The 21,029-nt window shown below is 34.6% G+C and overlaps 2 protein-coding genes across 2 annotated transcripts; both read right to left on the minus strand.

Moving 5' to 3' along the window:
- Positions 1-3,297: 3,297 nt before the first annotated feature.
- LOC108454130 (glycerol-3-phosphate dehydrogenase [NAD(+)]-like) lies at positions 3,298-6,863 on the minus strand. Its single transcript, XM_017752463.2, has 12 exons — positions 6,686-6,863; positions 5,841-6,580; positions 5,524-5,600; positions 5,359-5,431; positions 5,009-5,226; positions 4,811-4,918; positions 4,606-4,669; positions 4,489-4,526; positions 4,282-4,402; positions 4,147-4,201; positions 4,020-4,068; positions 3,298-3,880 (listed from the first exon to the last, which is right to left on the minus strand). The coding sequence occupies exons 2-12, from the start codon at positions 6,169-6,171 to the stop codon at positions 3,698-3,700; spliced, it is 1,317 nt and encodes a 438-aa protein (XP_017607952.1). The 5' UTR covers positions 6,172-6,580; positions 6,686-6,863; the 3' UTR covers positions 3,298-3,697.
- Positions 6,864-7,237: 374 nt separating this feature from the next.
- On the minus strand, positions 7,238-8,973 carry LOC108454131 (pectate lyase-like). Its single transcript, XM_017752464.2, has 3 exons — positions 8,805-8,973; positions 7,841-8,720; positions 7,238-7,754 (listed from the first exon to the last, which is right to left on the minus strand). The coding sequence occupies exons 1-3, from the start codon at positions 8,921-8,923 to the stop codon at positions 7,530-7,532; spliced, it is 1,224 nt and encodes a 407-aa protein (XP_017607953.1). The 5' UTR covers positions 8,924-8,973; the 3' UTR covers positions 7,238-7,529.
- Between the last annotated feature and the right edge of the window lie 12,056 nt (positions 8,974-21,029).

Below are 21,029 nucleotides of genomic sequence, written 5' to 3' on the forward strand. Positions count from 1 at the left end.
GATTTGTATGATCTATGTATGATATACGATATTTAGAATAGGAAAATTGGCATGAAAACACGAAATAGTATTTTTAGGTATCAATGTGTCATTATCTTTGCAATTGAGTCCTGATTTTTATGCAAAGCTATTGGAGTCCTTAAATGCTATAAACTGACTTGAAAAGTTGCATAATTAAGTCTTATACGGATAATTTCATAATTTTACTCTCGATTTAAAAAAAAAGTTTTACTAAATTTACGATTTAGTCCTTAAACTTTGCTTTAAAAATTAAATAAACTTTACTTATCAAGTTCTGGTATTTTCTTTCAATTATTGCCCTTGTTAAATTGTTTTGTATTGTACATATGATTTAATTGTTAAATTACGAATATTTCTTATGTCGTATGTAAGAAATGAATATTAGACTTGATGGTTTTCGTGTATCTAAGTCATTTTATTAGAGTTTACTAAGGGTGAAATGAGCTAAAATATTAATATTAAGACTTGAATATGAGTATTAATTGTTATATATGAACTAAGATGGAATGTGCTAAGAACTATCAGTTAAATAAATCAATAAAAATTGAATAAATGTGTAAGGTAATAAAGAATATGTAAGTTGAGCCCGAAATAAATATATACAATTAAAAAATAGGATTAAATAAGAAATAGGCTTTAGGCCTAATGGTTAAATGTTAGCTTCCCTCCTTATAGAGCCTAGGTTTTAACCTCACTCTCATTTGTTTTCCTTTTAATTTTCAACAACTTAAGATAAAAATTACATTAAAATAAATACTGTTGTGGGTAAAAACTAAATAAGAAATAGGCTTAAGTCTAATGGTTAGCATGTTAGAGCTCTTCTTAAAGGTCTTAAGTTCAAGTCCTTCCTTTTCTTTTAGCAAAATACTAAAATTTCACATTTTTTTATTTTCTTTTCCTAATTAGATTTTCATATTGACCCTTTTCAAATCCTAATAGAATTTCATCTCCATCTTTCTATTTATTCTATTTTTATTTTCTCTCTCTTTTCTTTACACAATATTTTCATTCTAATTATTGATAATTATTTTGCTTTCTCGAATCAAATAATCCTCCATACAATCGTTTTCTCTATTTGTTTCGTAACTGTTGTAAAATTGCATCCTTAATCCTTACCAAGAAATGGTAAGTACATCCCATTCCAAAGTTTAGATCTCGAGTTTTCATAGAATTTCTATCCGGCGTTAATCTTTCAATTCAACTACTCAATCTTTTTATAGTTCTTGACAAAAATCTTTTCATAATCTCATTAAATCTTGAAATCAATTATTAAACATGTGTAACTATCGTTTGAAGGACCTGATTTAGCTGCATCGGACTAGAATCGAGCATAAGGAATGTCGAATAAACTCCCAGTGAAAAGTGTGTGTTCTTTTACAAGTAAATCAGGGCAAAACTGTGCCTAGAATAGGGTCATACGTATGAACCACATGGCCCCTTACAAGACCATGTTTCTCTAAAACCTTAGGATAGTTCGAATCGCACACGACCCAATACCCTTACATGGCCTGCCACACGGTCGTGTCTTCCCTGTACCTTGATTTTGTAAATTCCACACACTCATAGTCTGTTACACGGTTGTGTATCCCTCTACACGGTCTAAGGCATTCCACACAGTCCGGTCACACGGTCGTGTGTCCCTTATTTTTTAGTTTTTATAGATTTGCCTTTTATGTTTTATTCAATATAGTCCCTAAATGATTCTCAAATTGTTTTAGTGTTTTAATTTATTAAATTAAGCCCTTGATAATATGAATTATGTTAGAATCCATGATTTAATTGACTGAATTTATATGATATTTATATATAAAAATCATACTTGGGATGATTTGGAAGAAGCCACCCCTTACACCTTAATGCCCTTCGCATTTTTTGTTTAGTGGTAGTGCATTCAAATTCACCAATGGCAACTACTTTATCGGTTGCCCACTCAATAAATGGGGTTTCCCCTTTGAACTCGAAGCCACCATAATTGGCCTATTATCGATGACGGAGAACTTGCCCCTTAATGGTTAAGGTGATGGTTGATCCCTTGTAGCCCTCCTTTCTCTTGTAGACCTCTGAGTTCTAGCCATCGTTGATTCTTGCTACGAAAATGGTAGAAGAATAAAAAAAATTTCAACAAACATGAGGAAAGCCCTTAACTCTGAAGATAGAAAAGAAGTTTGCACGATCGAAGAAAACATAGAATCTTAGAACTCAAGAGAAAAAAATGGTTTCATAGATGACTGAAACCTACAGTTATATATTTTTTTTCAAAGTGAACTTCACAAATGCACCATTTTAAACTTAAAAGGCCATGACCAATGACATCTGGCCCTATACACCATGTTAGATGCCTTTAATCTTTTCTACGATTTTCCAAATGTAACTAAGTTAAACATTACATTTATGGCTAAACTTCTAGAATAAGTATAACAACTCTTCATTTTCCCCAAAAAGAATATACATGTTTCACTATCCTTAAGCATTTAAACAGAAGAACGTCTTGTCGAAAGCCACTTTATAACCTCCCGTTCGACTTGGTGAACTATTGTTATATCCTCCGCCACCTAGACACGTATCAGCAAGAAAAATGGTGTTGACCTCCCTTTAGACTCCACCTGAGACAATGTCCTGGTGACCACTCATCCCAACCAAAAGAGTGACACCCTTCTGTTATCAAAGCCATCCGCTAGATAACACTCCTAACAAGCCTTCCCCTCTTCGATAATGAGATGAGAACTTACTTTTGAGGCACTTACTATTAGGTGTGAAAACATTCTCAATACAATAAGGGGCCCACTTGGGCGTAACATCCTCGTACTAATCGAATGCATAACAGAATGGGTCCCACCGTGCACGTTTTTCACACTTTACATGATGACAACTTTCATTAAAATAACCTGCCATGTCATGCTAATGGACAAGAAGACATTTCCTAAAATACCTTCCCAATATGAAGAAATGATTGGCTTTTCGACCCTAAAGTTACTTTGAGCAAATCCACCCACTCTCTCTTAGTCACTTTGTCCTCTTGTTCATTTCCATCTCTCTACCTCTTTAGGTGAATCGACCTCTACAGAACCACCCCTTTCGCTTCCTTGCTTCCTCCTTATCTCTTCATTATTTTCCTCCCTTATTGTACTATATATCAACAAGATCGAAATTAATCAAACCGATCCAAAATCATCAACCTAAGTCGATTGTCTATTAATATGTGGAAAAGATAGGTGAAGTCTATTTTCAGTTATTTTTGAGCGGACTGACCATCACTTTATCTTATCTTTCACTCAATTAATGTAAATAAACATTTCATTTGATTTGCACATCCTTGCCAAGGATGTGTGAAGGTTATCCAATATTTTTCATAGTGACCTATACATTTTGCTCAAGTACTTCAACAATCACTCATTCATTATTATGCAGCCTACATGACATCAAACATCTAAAGAAAAATATAGTTTGGAACCTTGATTTAAGAAAGTAACACCCCCCCCCCGGCAAAAAAAAAAAACAACCTTCTAGTGGTAAGAAACTTTCCTATCATCTTCAAATTCAACACTCAACATGTTGTTGCCATTGGCAAGACATTTTTGCAGTCTTTGTTCGAGCCTTCTCTTTTATACTTGCTGACTGATGAGTAAATGAAGAAAGCAACTTCTACGAACTGAAATGTAAGATCTTCTACTACAAGTCATTGGTAACAGGCGGGGTCCTCTAAGAGGGATAACCTTGGTTTCTTCTCGCTGTATCCGACAATGGCTGATGGTGGAAGTCGACCAACACAGATTTCATGCACTGTTGCAAATAGAGGAAACAACTCTAGCCATCCGCGATGGCTTAAAACTTCATAGACTTCTCTTGCCGTGGATACACCCTAAGTAAAATAAACCAATACAAGAGGTTAATTAGGAACCGAGAAAATAGGCATTCAAAAACCTCTTTGAAGCTGTTTGAGATTTACTCGAATTTGCCTATTATTTTCAAGACCATACTTTTCATGTTTTAAGATCTACCTGTAATTTCTGGCCCTGCAACATCTCAGCTTCTAGGTCATCAAAAGATCTGTATATAAGAAACAGTATGGTTAGAATTTGCATTTTATAATGGCAAAAACTCGTTCACCAAATCGTTAAAGCTAACCTTTTTCCTCCATTCCTAGCAAATGCCTCTGCAACTTTTCGGTTTCTTCCCCCCACTGTGACGAATGTAATAGTTTTAGAACCAAAGTAGATTAGTTTTCCCAAATAGAAGGTCTGGATATGTATGTGCTCTTACAGCATGTTGTGATGACATCAGCAACTCCGCAGCTTTCAAAGAAGGTACTATCCCTAACAGATGAAAATAACAGTTTGGAGAAAGCTCTCATCTCTCTTAGACCAATTCGCATTATCGCAGCCTAATAATTTACATAGTAACAGTGAGAAATAACGGCCAAGAATATGAAAGACTTATTTTTAAAAAAGAAAAATCATATGTAAGAACCTTTGTGTTATTTCCCATGTCAAGTCCATCCACGAAACCTGTAAGATTAAGAATTAGGATTGCTTTTAATTCATAAGTTTGTGTAGAAGGATGAAAACATGTTACTGTATTACATACCAGCTGCAATGGCTACAACGTTCTTCAAAGTTCCACATAGTTCAACCCCTTCCACATCCTGGACCTGTTTGTTCGTGAAAACAAAAGGCCAAAATATTTCTTAAAATGCATTACCATTCTTTCTTTATGCTCTGTACCAACTCAACGATTCATGATTCTGATATTAATTAGAGCTCGAATGAAAAAGTGTAGCAATATTACTCACGGGAGTGACCATGAAATAAGGGGTACTGAATAATTTAACCCATTGCTCCGCAATCTCTCGATTGTCTCGAAATCCAACCGTTGCTTCACTGAATTTCTCCACAGCGATCTATAGGCTCAACTAGTTACTTGTGAGAAACCAATGGCAAAATGACACTGTAATTTGTACGTGAACTTCTCAAGTAAATCAACTGATTACCTCATTTGCGATATTTGCCCCCATTAGAACAGAACAATTGATGCCGAGCTGCTCGGATATAAGATTGGAGATCATACAAGGGCCTTCCATTTTGACCTCCATCCCTTTAATAAGAGAAATAGCCTCAACATCTCCCCTTACTTTACCAACAAGCCTCTTGCATATACCCTCCATAAATTGATGAGGGGTCACAAAGACCAACATGTTTGCATCTTTTACTGCAGAATTTCGATTTCAACCGTAAACAAAGTGAACATCTATCCCTAGCTACCCTAACTACAAGCATTCAAGAATCTAAATGAAGCAAAAGGGGTACAAGAAATGTAAAGGAAAAAAGGGAAATTGATTACCTGCATTATCGAGGTCTGGATCCGCAATGACATTTTTGCCGAGCTTAATACCAGGAAGGTATTTAACATTTTCCTAGTGAAACAAAAGCAAGTCCACTTACAGGTTGAGAAAATCTACAAGAAAATAAACAAATGGACAGAAAATGAATGTTTTCAAGTGCTCACATTAGTTTTGTTAATGACATCTGTAAGCTTCTCACCCGTTTGCAATGTCTCCTCAAATACCCACATCCTCACTTCATCTGGATTTTTCATTAGAACAAATTGCAATTCAATTCCAAATCTAAAACCATAAAAACTTCCACTTAGTATTATCAAATCTCAATTCTTCTAAACACAGTTAAGTAAATCTTTTTCATCATTCCACCATATGAATCTCACAAGTTAACATCTTTGGTGAGCTTTTCCCCGCTTTCTAAATCATTGAAAGAAACAGATAATCATGCAAGAAACAAAAAGATGAGTGAAGGGTAGAGAAATACCATGAAAAGAGTTGAGCTTGAGAGTGTTAGAAGCAATGAGCTTAGCAGCAACACTACCCCAATTACCACTACCAACAACAGTGACCTTTGATTTAGAGCCAACAACTTGACCATCATTCCCAAAATTGTTTACAGTGTCAGTGTGATGGGGTGTTGCAGTTTGGGGTTCAGCTTCTTGGTGTGGGGGAGAGACAGGTTCAAAAGCAGGAGCCATTGAAATGAAAGTGGAGAAATGGGAGGAAGAAAAGATGAGTGGCAATGAAGAAATGAAAGTGAAGTTAGAAACGAGGGAGAAAGAGGAAGAAGAATATAAGGGGAAATGAAAGCGCATGAGGGCGGAGATGACAGACACGTTGTCGTCACAAACAATGAAACAAAGTTCTCTTTTATGCTTTCATTTGTTGAAGTTGGCGATCTACTCTATGCTGCTTTTGCTTTCTTCCTTCGGGTTTTCTTTCCAAGTCAAAACTAGTGCAAGTTTGGACCTTACTTTGCAGAGTAATTTTGTAATGACATGGTTGTTTTGGCAATTTATCAGTGAATAAAAATGAAAGTGAAACCAATGAAGGCTATGATCCAAAGAACAAAAACCGTCGTGGAACTTGGCTTGGGTCCATTTCAATATAGAAATATCTTAGACCCATTTTCTAATGGGTCAATATATTTTAGCCCAAAACTGGTTGGGTCAATAGATAGAGATAGATAGAGAGATACTTGATATTCATGGTAAAAACAAAGGTCTGCAAGAAGATGATATGAGATAGAAGTTTGGTAAATTGCAATTGGCATTTGCAAATGTTTAAGACAGTGACTGACTTTAATTAATCACAATGTAATAAACATACCAAAAAGCTTGAAGCTATGAGTGCATGCGGGAGATCCTGTCTCGCATTCCCACTCTACTCAATCACATTGCGGTCTAGCTCAGATATTCAGTTTCTCCATGATTTACGCCCAAAACATGGCTTTTAGTTGCTCCTTTTTATATGAAAATTTTCTTCCTATAAGCCATTGTTTGTTTCACACATCAAAACTAGATCGCATGATTATTACTATTATTAATTTTCCAAATTAAGGTTTTTCATTTTTGGTTATTACTATTATTAATTTTTTAAGGAATACTATTACTATTATTATTAAGTTTTTATTAGTAAAATTCTATATTTTAATATTTCCAACGACAAAGAATATATTAATTGATCATTAATTGGGTTTGTTTGCGTTGACATTTTGGCACTTCAAAAGCATTTACTTTTTTCGGTGACAATTATCCAAAAGCTCACAACATTTATAATTAATGCTTTGGTTTGACTTTTTATCCATGAAAACATTTAAGAGATATAAAATATATACTTTTTATAGGAGAATTACCATACCTTCAGTCCAAACTGAAAACATTATGTAGATAAAACAAGCAAAATTCTCCCTTATCAATAAAGACAATCACTTTCATGAAAAAGTACACTTTTGCCACTTATAGCAGATTACATAAAAGCAACCCTAAACTGCAGTTGCATGCTTTGTTGATCTATCAATACAGAAAATTACTACAAATTAACTGTATAGGATTAATGATTAATCCATGTTGTGTTCAATTTCAGGCAACATGCAGAGGTCGTCGTTTCATTACATTCTTAAAAGAAACAAAAAGACTAAATTATAATTAAACTGCTAATTATAAGTTTAAAACTAGCAGTGGGAACCCCTTCTACATTTGAGTGCACCAGCAGTCATTGTCATTGTACCCACAAGAGAAGATGGTCTAGCACTAAGGCTCGAAGCCCTAGCAAAGGTTGAAGATGCACCAGAAGCACCGGTTTGCCTGAAAAAGGCTCCATTCAACATCAAGTCTCCTTCGGATCTCCAGTTCCAGCGTTTCCATTCACTCTCTGGTGCATTCTCATGCTTGGTCACCTACAAAAATCATTACATATGGTAGTGTGAAAATGGTGATATATATGAGTTAACTCGCGCTAATGAGGACTTTGAAAATTAATTACCTCTTTCTTTGATCTATCATTGGGTGCTAGAAACCTGTTTCCTTGGCTGTTGATAGTAGGGTTTGCACTGCCACCAATGGCGTACATTTCCCAATGAGTGTAATCGTTGTTCACCACATGGAAATATCCAAGTCTACACCTTGGCATTCTTTGAATTAGACCTTCCCCGAAATGGTTAAAGGCAACAGTGACTTGCATGTTTTTATCTTGCATATAGGAATCACTGTGGCCCAAAAGCATGACTTTATCATGATGGGTCATGTAGTTGTTTGATATAGTCACGGCGGTGGATCCATGGATGACATCGATGAGTCCATCATGACAATTCGACAATGAACAATGGTCAACCCATATATTCTTGCTGCCAAAGATGGAGACACCATCACCGTCCGATGGAGTCCAATGCCCTGCATGATGGGGAGAGTCTCTTATAATTGTACTACCCCCGGGTTTACAATCATGTATGTGGATGCCATGGATGATGATGTTCGACACATAATGGATGGTGATGCATGGTCCACCCGATATGTGAACGCTCGCACCTCGACCGTCTATTGTTTTGAAAGAGTTCATCAACAATTCTTGTTTCAACGTAATCACCATATCTCTCTTGAAAATAATCCACAATGACTCGTCTTGAATCACAGCATGCCTTAAAGTACCCGGCCTAGGGTTCACCGGGTCGTCATCGCCGGCATCCGTAATAACATAGATTCGACCATTTTTGCCTCCCATGGCATGCTTCCCGAACCCAATCGCGCAATCGGCTAACCTTTGCCGGTTCTTCTCCCAGTTCGGATCACACCTCCAACAATCATCAATGGGGTTTCCTGTTCCACATGACAAGTAACCCAAGTTCCTCCTCGAAGCATTGATACTCCTGCAAATGAAAACATACCAATACATATATGTACACATTAATCTTATACAATATAAACATTGTAAGAGTATATAAATGAATTACTTGTGAACTTCATCAACAACAAATTCAGGATCTTGAACTGGCGAGGAAGAAGCTAGATTTGGAACAAGGAGGGAAATGAAGAGAATGTGAAAGATATATGAAAATGTTGACGATCCCATTTTTGGAATAGTGATAAAGTGGGAGCCAATGGAGGTAGTGGGGTGGCTAGGCATCGTACAATGTGGGGGACTTATATAAAGGGTAAAAGCCGAGAGGTAAGGCGTGATTAAGCTAAGCAGGTGGGTCCAAATAGTAATTTAAGCGTTTAAATTTGTTCAAGTCTTGGGGAGTCTCGTATGGGTAGTTTAAATCGTTAATCAGGCGTCAACAATTTCAGACACATATTAATCAAAGTCTATTTTATTGAATTTATTGAGTCTACTTTGAGTTTGCAATTCATCACACTAGGCATAAAAAGTGTTCCTTTTATGGCCTGCCCTTCTTGCCATTAGGCTATATAATGGAATCCAATAACTGAATCATGTTGAATTGGTAATTAACCAAAAAGATATAAGAAATATTACTGTATTTCATTATTTTCTTTAAATCTTAGATTTAGTTGAGAAATTTATAATTTTGGTTGGATTTGAGTTTTGAATATCGTAAAATTTTGTTATTAGTCCTTGTGGATTTAGTTTATGATCTTCAATTTAGTTAATTTTAGTATTTATATTTTTCAAATTTTAAAATTTCAATCTTAACCTAATGGTAATAGTTAAATTCTACTATTAGTCTTGGACTATGTTTAAAATTGTAGATCTAGTCCAATTCCTCCAATTGAATCATTTGTAGTTTTATACATTTCAAATGTTAAAATTTCTATCTTAACGTAAATAACTACCATTAAATTTATTGATTAACTTTTTGTGAGTAATGTGCGAAAATAGTAAACCTACATGGCATTACATATGTAACATAGTATGCTTGTTGCATCAAATTTTAGAAATAACATCATATAACTTAATAAAATTAATAGCTATCATTTAATTATAACTAAAATTTCAAAATTAAAAAGAGTACAAAGACTGAAAATGACTGAAGTAAAGATATAGGGTTAAATCCACATCTAATGCATGGTATATGGACTAATAGCATAATCTAACCTTTAAATAATGAGTATAGTTATTTGAATTTGAAGAATATTATAATGGACTTCGGTTTTTATTATATTTTAAAATAAATGAATTTAATTATTAATATTAAAGCCCATTAAAACTTAACATATTTTAATTCATTTTTTGAATGATTTGATTTATTTTATTAATTCGATTTTAATTAAAATTTTGTAGAGGAAATAACTAGTTAAAGAAATCATCAAACTTTCCAATTATATCCACAATTTGCTCAACAAAATTAATGGAACATGATTGGATCATGTTTTGCCCAACAATATTTCTTGCAAAACTTGAAATTTTTGGACGTGTTTTTTTGACTTACTAACGTGTCATAGAAAGCTAACTAATGAAGATATGTACAAACATTGTACCCTTTTTCTCATTGTTCCTTAATATCAGCTAAGGATCTTATCAACACGTACACTAGTAAGGATGAAAATTTTGACTTCAAGATTCAATATTGGATCTTATTCATTTAAATCGTGATGATCATTATATTAAATATTAATGGATGAAAAAGTAATAGAATGAATTTTGACTCAATATTTTAACATCTTTTAATAGCTTTCCCAAAACTAAGATAGTCATACAATATTTTTAAGATAATTAATAATATTTCCTAATTTAACAATTAAAATAAACAATTAAAACTTATTTCCTACCCTAAGAAAATGGCATTGAAATTGGGAAGTGGCAATTAGAGCTATAATGGTCTATATGTGTGTATTATATAGACATCAACTAATTAATCGTAGTATATGTCCATTTGGTCTTTCTAGCATTTTGGTCCAAAGATAAACAAAAATAGGAGGTTGAAATTTGGGCCTCTAGTCCTTTACTTTATTTTTTTTATTTTATTTTATTAATTAGAGGTATAATAATAACTACAAGTAACTAACATTCCTTTATTGTTTTGGCCTATAATTCTATATATGGTTCTTGCAGACCTAATATATTCAAAACGATATCATAGGTTTAACCACACTTAATACGCTATTTTATGGAAATTAATTTATTAGAATAATATTTAATGTATCATTAGCGTATAAATCTTATACATTATCAATGATTATTATCAAATTAAATAAAAATATGAACAATTTTTAAAAATATTAATAATTTTATTTAAACATAATTAAATGTAACTATTATAAATAAATATTAATAACTCACGAATTTAGGATCTTTATTTTAAGGGTTTGGAGGCTTGAATTTAGAGTCAAGAGTCTCGTGTTTAGGTTTCAAGGTTTAAGCACTTATTTATAATTATTTATTATTTAATTATGTTTAAATAAACTTATTAGTATTTATTTATATGCCCTCCACTATTCTTTATTTTATTTAATGATGAGGTGTCATGCTATTATTCATTGATAGAGCATGGGACCTATACTTCAACAATGCATCAATTATTCTTCTCTACATATCTAGTAATTTTATTTTGTATCAACAGAGCCTATGGTATAATGGCAAGAATTTATCATTAAAATGAATTTTATAATAACATCATATTTTAAAATTGATCCTTAGATACCCATACCTTTACCTTATAAAATGAAAATATAATATTGTATCGATCGTCAATTTAGGTAGCAAAGAAAATGACAGATGAATTTTGATGGCCAAAACTAGATACCTCAACCCCTCACTATCAAGTGGGTTTCACGGTTTTCGTGGGCATGGTGAGGAGGATCCACAATGTTGCTATTAATGAATTCTTTAGTGTTTATGATGAGGTCATTCACATGTATATATTTGAATATAGTGCCCTTAATGTAGTAATATTGTAACAACTCGATTTTGGGCCTAGTCGGAATAGTGGTTTCGGGACCACTAAACCGAGGTTGGAGAAATTATTTTTATATTATTTTATGTGTTGTAGCATGATTATATAAGAGTATGAAAATTTTAGTGAATTAATTTTAGTTATTGCATGCTTAATCGGGAAAAAGGACTAAATCGCATAAAGGGTAAAAGTTCTATTTTACTTGATAGACATACCAAATAGCTAGAGAGCCATAATTGGAGGTCTTTAAAGGGAAATTAGACCTTCTCCAAGAGGCATGGCCGGGCATAGGGACAAGGAAATCAATGGGTCAAATGGTTAGGTAATTTTATGACCTAATTTTGATTAGAATAAAACTAAAATAAAGAGAAAAGATATCATCTTTTTTTTTCTACCATCTTCTCCACCGAAAATTCAACCATTGTAGGGGTTTTCAGCTTAAAAAATTTTAGCAACTTAAAGCCTTCACAAGTAAGTGATTTTGATGACTTTCCTTGATGTTTTTTGCACTTTTAAAACCATTGTAACATAAGCTTTCAAATGAGGGGACTATTTTTGCAAAATGGTTGAAAGTCTAGGGTTTTTCCATGATAGTAGACATGTTTTTCCTGAAATTTTATGGGAGAAAATGAACCATGGTTGCGAAATAAACAACTTTTGTGAAGAGATTTCTCATGAAAACCCTAAAAATGACCATTTTGCATAAATTGTAAAAGAGGTGGTAAAAGTGTGAAATAATGAGACTTGTGGGTTTCTTCTAGTATAAAAAGTAATCGACTAGGCCTAAGATATGAAGAAATTCGATAAAAATTGAATTTCAGACCTAGGGGTAAAATGATCATTTTACAAAAGTCTAAGGGCAAAATGGTCGTTTTGTCCAATTTTAAATTGTTGAGTATCTATATTAATAAAATGATTAAATTCGTAAATTTTTATCATTCGAGATCAAGAATTACAAAATCAGGGCCTAGACCAGGGAAAAGCGAAGCAAGTGGACTAAGTCGAACTAGTCATCTACATATTGTAATTCGAGGTAAATTGTATGTAAATAATACAACTACATTGTTATCATACGTGCTTGAATTGAGATAGCATGAATTGCTTGTTTGTGGAAATAATCATGAATGATGAATATTGAGATAGTAGGACTCTCGTTTGAACCTTAGGAAATAAATCGGATATTCAGGCTAGGACATTTGGGATATTGTGTGCGAGTGTAAGACATATCTGGGACATGCATCGGCCACATTATGAGAGCCAGTGTAAGACCATGTTTGGGACATGGCATCGGCATTGAGACGAAAGCTAGTGTAAGACATGTCTGGGACATGCATCGGTCTCGAGATGTAAGCCAGTGTAAAGCATGTCTAGAACATGCATCGGCTACGAGATGTTCAGTGTAAGACAATGTTTGGGACATGGCATCGGCATGTATAGAGGTGTCAGTGTAAGACCATGTCTGGGACATGGCGTTGGCACGGATATGTAAGAGCTAGTGTAAGACCATGTCTGGGACATGGCGTCGGCTTCGATTTCGATAGTCAGTGTAAGACCATTCTAGGACATGGCGTCGGTATTATACCCTATGTTGGGGCTTAGTGACTATCTGATAGTATTCCAAATGGTTCAACTGTGAGAGTTATAGTTTAAGTTAAATGAGAAAAGTATAACCATGTTGTGAGTGATACAGGTACCTAAATGAAATGCACGAGATGTGAGCTTAGTATATGCAATGTGAATTGTGTTGGACAATGACGAGTAAGTTGTGCTTATGCCTATTTTAGTGTTATGAGCATGATGATGAATGGTAAAGTTGTCGTTATATTTATTTCATGCAACTTAAGCTTTATGCTTACCCTAGTTTTTTCCATTTTCTTATAGTGCCGCCTAATTAGCTCGTGGATCAACGGACGTCGGAGGCATCGATCACACTATCAATTGAAGCACTTGGTATAGTTAGATATATTTATTTTGATTATGGCATGTATAGGACACTGACTTTAGAATTTTGTGTCATTGTTAATTGGCCAAACATGTTGGCTTGCTTTAGCATTTTTATTCATTTTGTATAAGGCCCCGGAAATGGCTAAAGTTGAAAGTTATTATATGAATACAAGAAGTTATTTCATGAATGGGTAATTTGTTGGTTGTTTTAGTAAATATGAAATATGTAAAAGCCTTAGATGTAGTTGTTGGATTGAGTAATCATTTTATGATGATCTTTAGCATGATTGATGTTGTTATTTAGTGTTTCAGGGTGGCAAAGGGCTTGGTAAATATCCCTATGTTGTCCACACGGGTAGACACACGAGCGTGTGTCTAGGCCGTGTGTGACACACAGCTAGCCCCATGGACGTGTTGTCCAGCCGTGTGTTCCCTGCATGTAAAAAATTCAAGTCAGTATGCATGGTAGTAAACACATGGGCAGAGACATGGCCATGTGTCTCAGTCGTGTGAAGGGCACGGCCTAGCACACGGGTGTGTTGTAACACCCCTAGCCCGTATCCGTCGCTGAACTAGGGTTACGAGGCATTAGTTAACTAAAAACACAATTCCGAACAATTATATATAAAAACCAATTTCAAAAATCGGTCAAAATTTATTTTTAAACTAGTACATACTTCACAAAATACTAACGTACATTTATGCATGCTAATACCATGTAATAGATTAATTATGAAACTAACTTTTATTACTTAAATGTATAATTTTTCATGGAAACCTAATACATATGACTAAATACACATATTTTTATTTCTTTCTTCTCAACGAATATAGATCATAACCAAATTCTCAAATTTCAATATTTTTATCTTGTAATTATTCAACTCAAATAATAATACACTCATCCACTTCATTTCATGTATACTTACAAGTGTCGAATCATAGGTGACTCAAAAATAATTTTCATAACTACCATTTCATAACCGAATACCATTTCTTCAGTCATAGTCATTTAACTAACAATTATATAATCAAAACATGCATTTTCTCATACCATATAATGAACATATCAAGGCAAAGTTATATGATGTTCGGACATAATCTAATAACCTTTAAAGTCAAATCATATATAATATCTTGACTATATTCTATAATAAAAAAATTCAAATAATCATTCATTCATAGTACTTAACATGTTAACTAAAACAAATTCGCACCACAACCAAGTATAGCTAATTAAAACTTAGTATTTAATCCATATACGCAACATATTTATCCATTCTTAATTTCAAATACCGAATATAACCATAACAAACCAATCATGTTTATGACCAATTTCTTCACACCTGTAACGCCCCAAATTTTCGGGAATTCTGTAAAAGTTGTAAAATTTAAAATGCTGTGTTCTGTTTGTTATGTGTAGGATTAATCATATTGGTGGGCCTCTAGAAGGCCCAAGCTTAGGATAAAACCTGGTAGTTTTAATTAAATTTAATTCTATAAGAGAAAAGGGTTCTGATAAATTGGGCTTTTTAGGAATTATTTGTGAAAAATGGATCACAAGGAAGCAAGTGGTAAAGTGGCATGTGACGCCACTGGGAAGGATGTAGTGGCTTGTGGAAGCTTGGGAGGACCTGTGTTCAAGTCACAATGACAAAGAAATTAAGTGATTAATTTTATGTACAGAAAGGAAAGTAATGGAACCGAAATAAAAGCCTGTCAAGAAGAGTTTAAGAAGGCAAGGGGATTGAATAAGGATAAAGATAAGGGAGGAAATCTAGGAGCTGATCAAGGAGCAAGAGGTGGGCGGCCAAGGGACTCTAGCATGGGAAATTGACTAGGTATTGTAGTAGTGGGAATTTCGACATTTGGGGTGTGTTGTCAAATTCGATCATCTTTTCTTCTCCTCTTTTCTTTATTTCTTTTCTCCATCTACTTTCTCCTCTTCCTTCTCCATAGCCGAACCCTTCTATCTCTTTACTCTTCATCACATCCTTAATCTTTTATTTTTAGCCTTATAAGTTGAACATCATAAAAAGCCAAATCCAAAGCTTATTCTTTTGTGCTGATTTCTTATAACCAAAACCACATCTCTTCCCTTCATCATTTGTGGCCGATTCACCACCCTCTAAAACCTCAATTTTGACGACAAGACCATAGCAAAACCCTCTCGTTTTACCTTTCTAAACACAAGTTGCAAAAAGCCGAAAAACCCCACATTAAAAGGGACTTGGCGAATAATCAAGTCATGAAATATCGACTTTTGTTATCATCTGAGGGCTTAGATCTACATCGGGATCGAGTGGGAAACTCATTGGAATCAGTCACTAAGGAATCGGTGGTAAGTCTTCACCAAAACTTAGTCTTCTTACATATTTTAGGAAAAGCCAAAATCCCTAAAAGTTAGGGAGGTTGTCGATTTGGACATGTAACCCTGAGGGGTCGTAATAACTATTTTGTTTTGGTAATAGCGTGATTTAGAGGCAGTTGATCAAGGGCTTGGACAGGTGGAATGATCGGATCTTTGGAGTTAACCATCTTTCGGCAGTAAGGTAAGAGCAATAAGGGTTTTTGGCATGTTTGACCGAATGTGGTAAGGGACTAGATACTCAATTCTATTTTTGATATTTGGAGTAATAGTAAGTGATTCAATTGTAGGCAGTTCGGGTGTAGATCTCGACGAGGAAATCCCAAAACAGTGTGTAATCGACACCCTTTCATAGGCTAGATCGCAAAAGTCGAAAAGTCGAAATACCGAAAAACTGGTATTTTGGGCTCTTGCTAGTGTGCGAATGCTCGTGAGACGTATGGGTAATTATTACTGGTAATCGGAAGTGATAAAACTGCAATACGCGCGATTTCGTGCGTTTTGATATTTTGGGCTTAATGGGCCAAATTGGGTTAATGGGCCAACGGGCCTAATTCGGTAAGAACGCACGGTAAGTGTTTCTGGCTAAACGTAATGGCTACGATATGCATGAAAACCTTAGAAATAGTTAGATTTACTAGAATACCCCTATGTATGCAAAATTACCATTATACCCCTATGTGTGCAAAATGACCTTTATACCCCTAGGGTTAATTTTGTCTGAAAAGCATGATGAATTAAATCTGTATGATGTATGCCATGAATGAATATTTGTTGCATCGGGACATGGGTTATATTATGGAGGAAGCGTCTTGGTGGCTATGCCATAAATTATCTGTTCTGGTGGCCCTACCACGATATTCATTCCGTGGCACCGCCACAAAATATTCAGATCTGGTGACTCTGTCACATTTTCAGATCTGGCACCATGCTGCATATTTCGTGGCGTAAGCGGTTGGGTGGGTCGAGTAGTCTCCCCACATGGTGAAAGGATGGTATGGGGTGTATGTGGTTGGATATGGTTGGGTTTCGCATAAGCATGATATATCTGTTCTAGTCTGCTCGGGCCTACTGTGCTTTATTCGAAATTGCTCAAGTGAGGCCAACTTATTCTCTCTCGTGGTTTGAACCGATTTAGGCTATGGTTGGGTTGAATTACACATCGAGTTTTCCAAAACTCACCCTTATTTTCATCCTCGCAGAAATCCTCAACCATAGTGGGCTTGGAGCTGTGAGAGATTCGGGCTGGCCACATGTTTCTACGAACCTGGTTTCTTTCTGGTGAACTGGACGTCCTTTTAATTTCATTTATGGTTTTGGGTTTAAGTGTAATAAGGCCTTTTAATTATTTTTTTATGGTTTTGTTTTACTTTTATTATTTTATTTTACTATGATGAAAAAACTATGATGACTAAGGAAAATGGGTTAGCTTTAGGACGCGTTTTCAAAACATTAAGGGATTTCAAAATAACACGTTTACAAGTAAGACTTCCGCTAAACAAACGTTTTCAAACTTAATCATTTTCTTAAGATAGACATAACCAAACAGTTTTCTCAAAATTACACGAGTCGTTAGGGTGTGGCAATGGTGGTGTGCATGTCAGGATTGGATCCGAAGGAGCTTGGTACTTAGCGGTCGACGGACTCACCTCCTCTTCTTCCCGGTTTCCTACCGGTGCATGACTTCTATTCACCTTAACACGCTTTAAAAGTATCTCTTACAACCTTAACTAAGTTTTCCAAACTAAGTAAAACGGAACGTTTTGAACGCATCGATGTGGCGCACCGGATCCGGTCATAACGTCTAGGCCGGGTTTGGGGTGTTACAACACCATAACCTAATCATTAATCAACTTCAATGCACAAATTTATATCACTATCAAACCATTTCCAGCACATATATCACAGTGTTATAACAAAACAGTTTAATTTGTAACCAAAGATGATCGAAACTAAACTTAGAAGTAAAGCCATTTTCGCATAGCTCAAATTATACATACCCAAAGTTGAACAAAATACATATTAGCCTATACATGCCATAAGTTCAAAAATAGACTTTTAAAAGTACTGAAAGTTGACGATAGTGTGGATGACTTCAATAACGATCCCCGAGCTCGTAACTTACAACCAAAATCTATAAAACAGAGTAGCAAAAACACATAGAGTAAGCTAACTTAGCTTAGTAAGCCTTAAGCAAAATAAACAACTCACTGAATAATGAAAACATTCAAACTAACCAAATTTTATCAATAATGTTATACTTTAACATATTAAGATACCTTGGTCGAATGTTCAAAAAAAATCAATTATATAACCGCACATAAATGTTTCCTATATAGCCAATTATACAAGATCAATTATATCATCACATAGACACTTACATAGAGGACCGAATACACAAAATTTATTATATTATCACATGTGGCCGAATATATAAAAGTTAAATAAAATATCACATGTAACTTATAGTTCAAATTCAAAAGAACATCACATATGGCCGAATATGCATATTTAAGATAACTTCACATATATCTAAGTACACAATTTCAATATAAGTTCACATGTAATCGAATACTAAAATTCAATATAACCTCACATGTAGCCGTATATACAAGTTCAATATAAGCTTACATGTACTTACCTATGTGGCCGAACATATACAAGGTAATTTATCTCAATTTCACTTGCTCAATCCAAAATAATTTGAAATCTTATAATCACAGACTTGTAAACAAATCACCGGTATAAAACCTACTAGGCATAAGCCTAAATCCCACACCGGCACAAGGCCTGCTAGACCCAAGGTCTGATATTTATTGACTGGCAATAAGCCTTCTAGGCACGAAGCCTGATCAATGTCACCAGCACAAAGCTTGCTAGGCTCAAAACCTGAATATCCCAATTATAGAATCATTCCACAACATTTCATATATCGAATAGTCCAATATTCCATGTAACACATACACACTTCCAGGGATTTTAAATCAGTCGAATAAAACTCAACCACAGTAAATCATTGATATATCACATTTGGCTAACATAATAATAGACTATAAAATTTGAAACATCATAGTAAAACATTCTATGTTTAAAATAAACCATATTTAATTGCTTAAAGACTTACCTTGGATATCGACGGACGTTACAAAACGGCTATTCGATTGTTTTTGTTTTTCTGCGATCCAAGTCTGGTTTCCTTTTTTCTTGATCTATATAATTTCAAATTAACCTTATTTAAACACAATTTCATTCAATTTGATCCAACAACATATAAATGGGTAAATTACCATTTTACCCCTAATATTTCATACTTTTACAAATTAGTCCTAATTGCAAAAAACATAAAATACAAAAAATCTCACAACAATATAGTTGGGCCGAATTTTCCATATAACCATACTAGTCCATATATTTCATCTATTTCACATTTTAATCCCCCAATTTATTATTTTTGTAATTTTAGTCCTAATAACCCAAAACCATCAAAACCTCCAATACAAAACATGTTAATCTAAAACATATTTTTGCTATTTCATCATCAAACATCACAAACACAAATATTCATCAATGGCATAACACAAAATATTCACCAAAATAAAAAATTCAAACATGGGTCGGGTAGTATTTGAAGCAATGATCTCAAAAACGTAAAAATTATCAAAAATCGAGCTAATTACATACCTTAATTGAGCTTAATAAGTTGCCGAACCCTTAAAGCTTTCTTTTCTTTCTTATTTTTTTTTAAATTCGGCAATAACAAAGTACATGCATGGTTGTTTTTATTTCATGTTATAATATATACATATTATTACTTATAATATAACTTTAATTATTTTATTATTATTTCCACCCACTAACTAGTGACCGAATGTGTCCATGCCAATTTCAATGGTATAATTGCATTATAAGTACCCCACATTAAAAGAACAAAGCAATTAGGCACTTTAACAATTAGCATGCAAATTTTACATTTTATGCGATTAAGCCCTTTTTATTTAATTAAGCACACAAACAATCAAATTTTCATACGAAATTTTCACACATGCAAATTCACATATAATAAACATGAAAAATAATATTTAAATATTTTTTGACTCGAATTTGTGGTCTCGAAACCATCATTCCGATTAGGGTCTAAATCGGACTGTTACACGTGTGCCTTGGCCGTGCGACCCTTGAGGATTGCTGACGTCAGAAACAAAATGTCAAGCTTTGTAGACATGGGCTAGGACATGGGCGTGTCATGGTTATGTGAGAGACACGGGCCATAGACACGGCCGTGTGCCAGGCCATGTGAAAACCCCTGTAAGTTCGAATTTAGAATTTAATTCATACGGACATCGGGCACGGTCGTGTCCCTAGAAGCTTAAGCCGTGTGTGTCATATGGGCCATCAGCACGGCTGTGTTATAATGAACAAGCGGGCGCGTTACCCTTCCACACGGGCGTGTGCCCTGTTTTAAGGGTCATTTTTATTAAGTTAGTTTAAGGACCCGTGTTGGTTTCGAATGGTTTCCAATGAGAGTTTGAGGCCTCGTAAGCCCACATTAAGGAGTTTTAAATAAGATTAGAAAATTTTTAAATTTGACAAAGTCTTGGTAACTCAGAAATGATTGTATACATGTGATTAAGTAAGGTAATACCTCGTGCCCAGTCCCGTCCTTAGACTTGGGTAAGAGGTGATACATTTAGTGGTATCAGAGCATGGTTTAATCGATTCTAGGACTAACATAGTGTGAGTACGAGTCTAGCTATACATGCCATAACTCTATATTTATAGTGTGACGACTCCTGATGAGATAAATTATGTTTTATTCATATAGTAAATGGATCCTGACGTAGCTAAGGTGGATAATGTAGAGAGCAAAGCGGTGGCTCTTGTTAAAGGGACCACGCTAGTAGATAGTGAGCCCGTGACGATGAGTCAGGGCGGAGGAGCTAGAGCAGCTTACCTCTATATAATGGACGCTTGGTATACGGAGTTTGTTTGTGCGAATCCGAACACTCCACCTC

This window comes from Gossypium arboreum, chromosome 9 (genome assembly GCF_025698485.1).
Source record: "Gossypium arboreum isolate Shixiya-1 chromosome 9, ASM2569848v2, whole genome shotgun sequence".
NCBI lineage: Eukaryota > Viridiplantae > Streptophyta > Magnoliopsida > Malvales > Malvaceae > Gossypium > Gossypium arboreum.

Coding starts and splice junctions, on each gene's coding strand:
- LOC108454131 (XM_017752464.2), bottom strand. CDS start 8,923: ATGGGATCGTCAACATTTTCATATATCTTTCACATTCTCTTCATTTCC. Junction 8,721..8,804: donor GTTGTTGATGAAGTTCACAA/GTAATTCATTTA, acceptor TTTCATTTGCAG/GAGTATCAATGCTTCGAGGA. Junction 7,755..7,840: donor ATGATAGATCAAAGAAAGAG/GTAATTAATTTT, acceptor TGATTTTTGTAG/GTGACCAAGCATGAGAATGC.
- LOC108454130 (XM_017752463.2), bottom strand. CDS start 6,171: ATGCGCTTTCATTTCCCCTTATATTCTTCTTCCTCTTTCTCCCTCGTT. Junction 4,919..5,008: donor GGGCAAATATCGCAAATGAG/GTAATCAGTTGA, acceptor TTGAGCCTATAG/ATCGCTGTGGAGAAATTCAG. Junction 3,881..4,019: donor TGCAGGGCCAGAAATTACAG/GTAGATCTTAAA, acceptor TATTTTACTTAG/GGTGTATCCACGGCAAGAGA.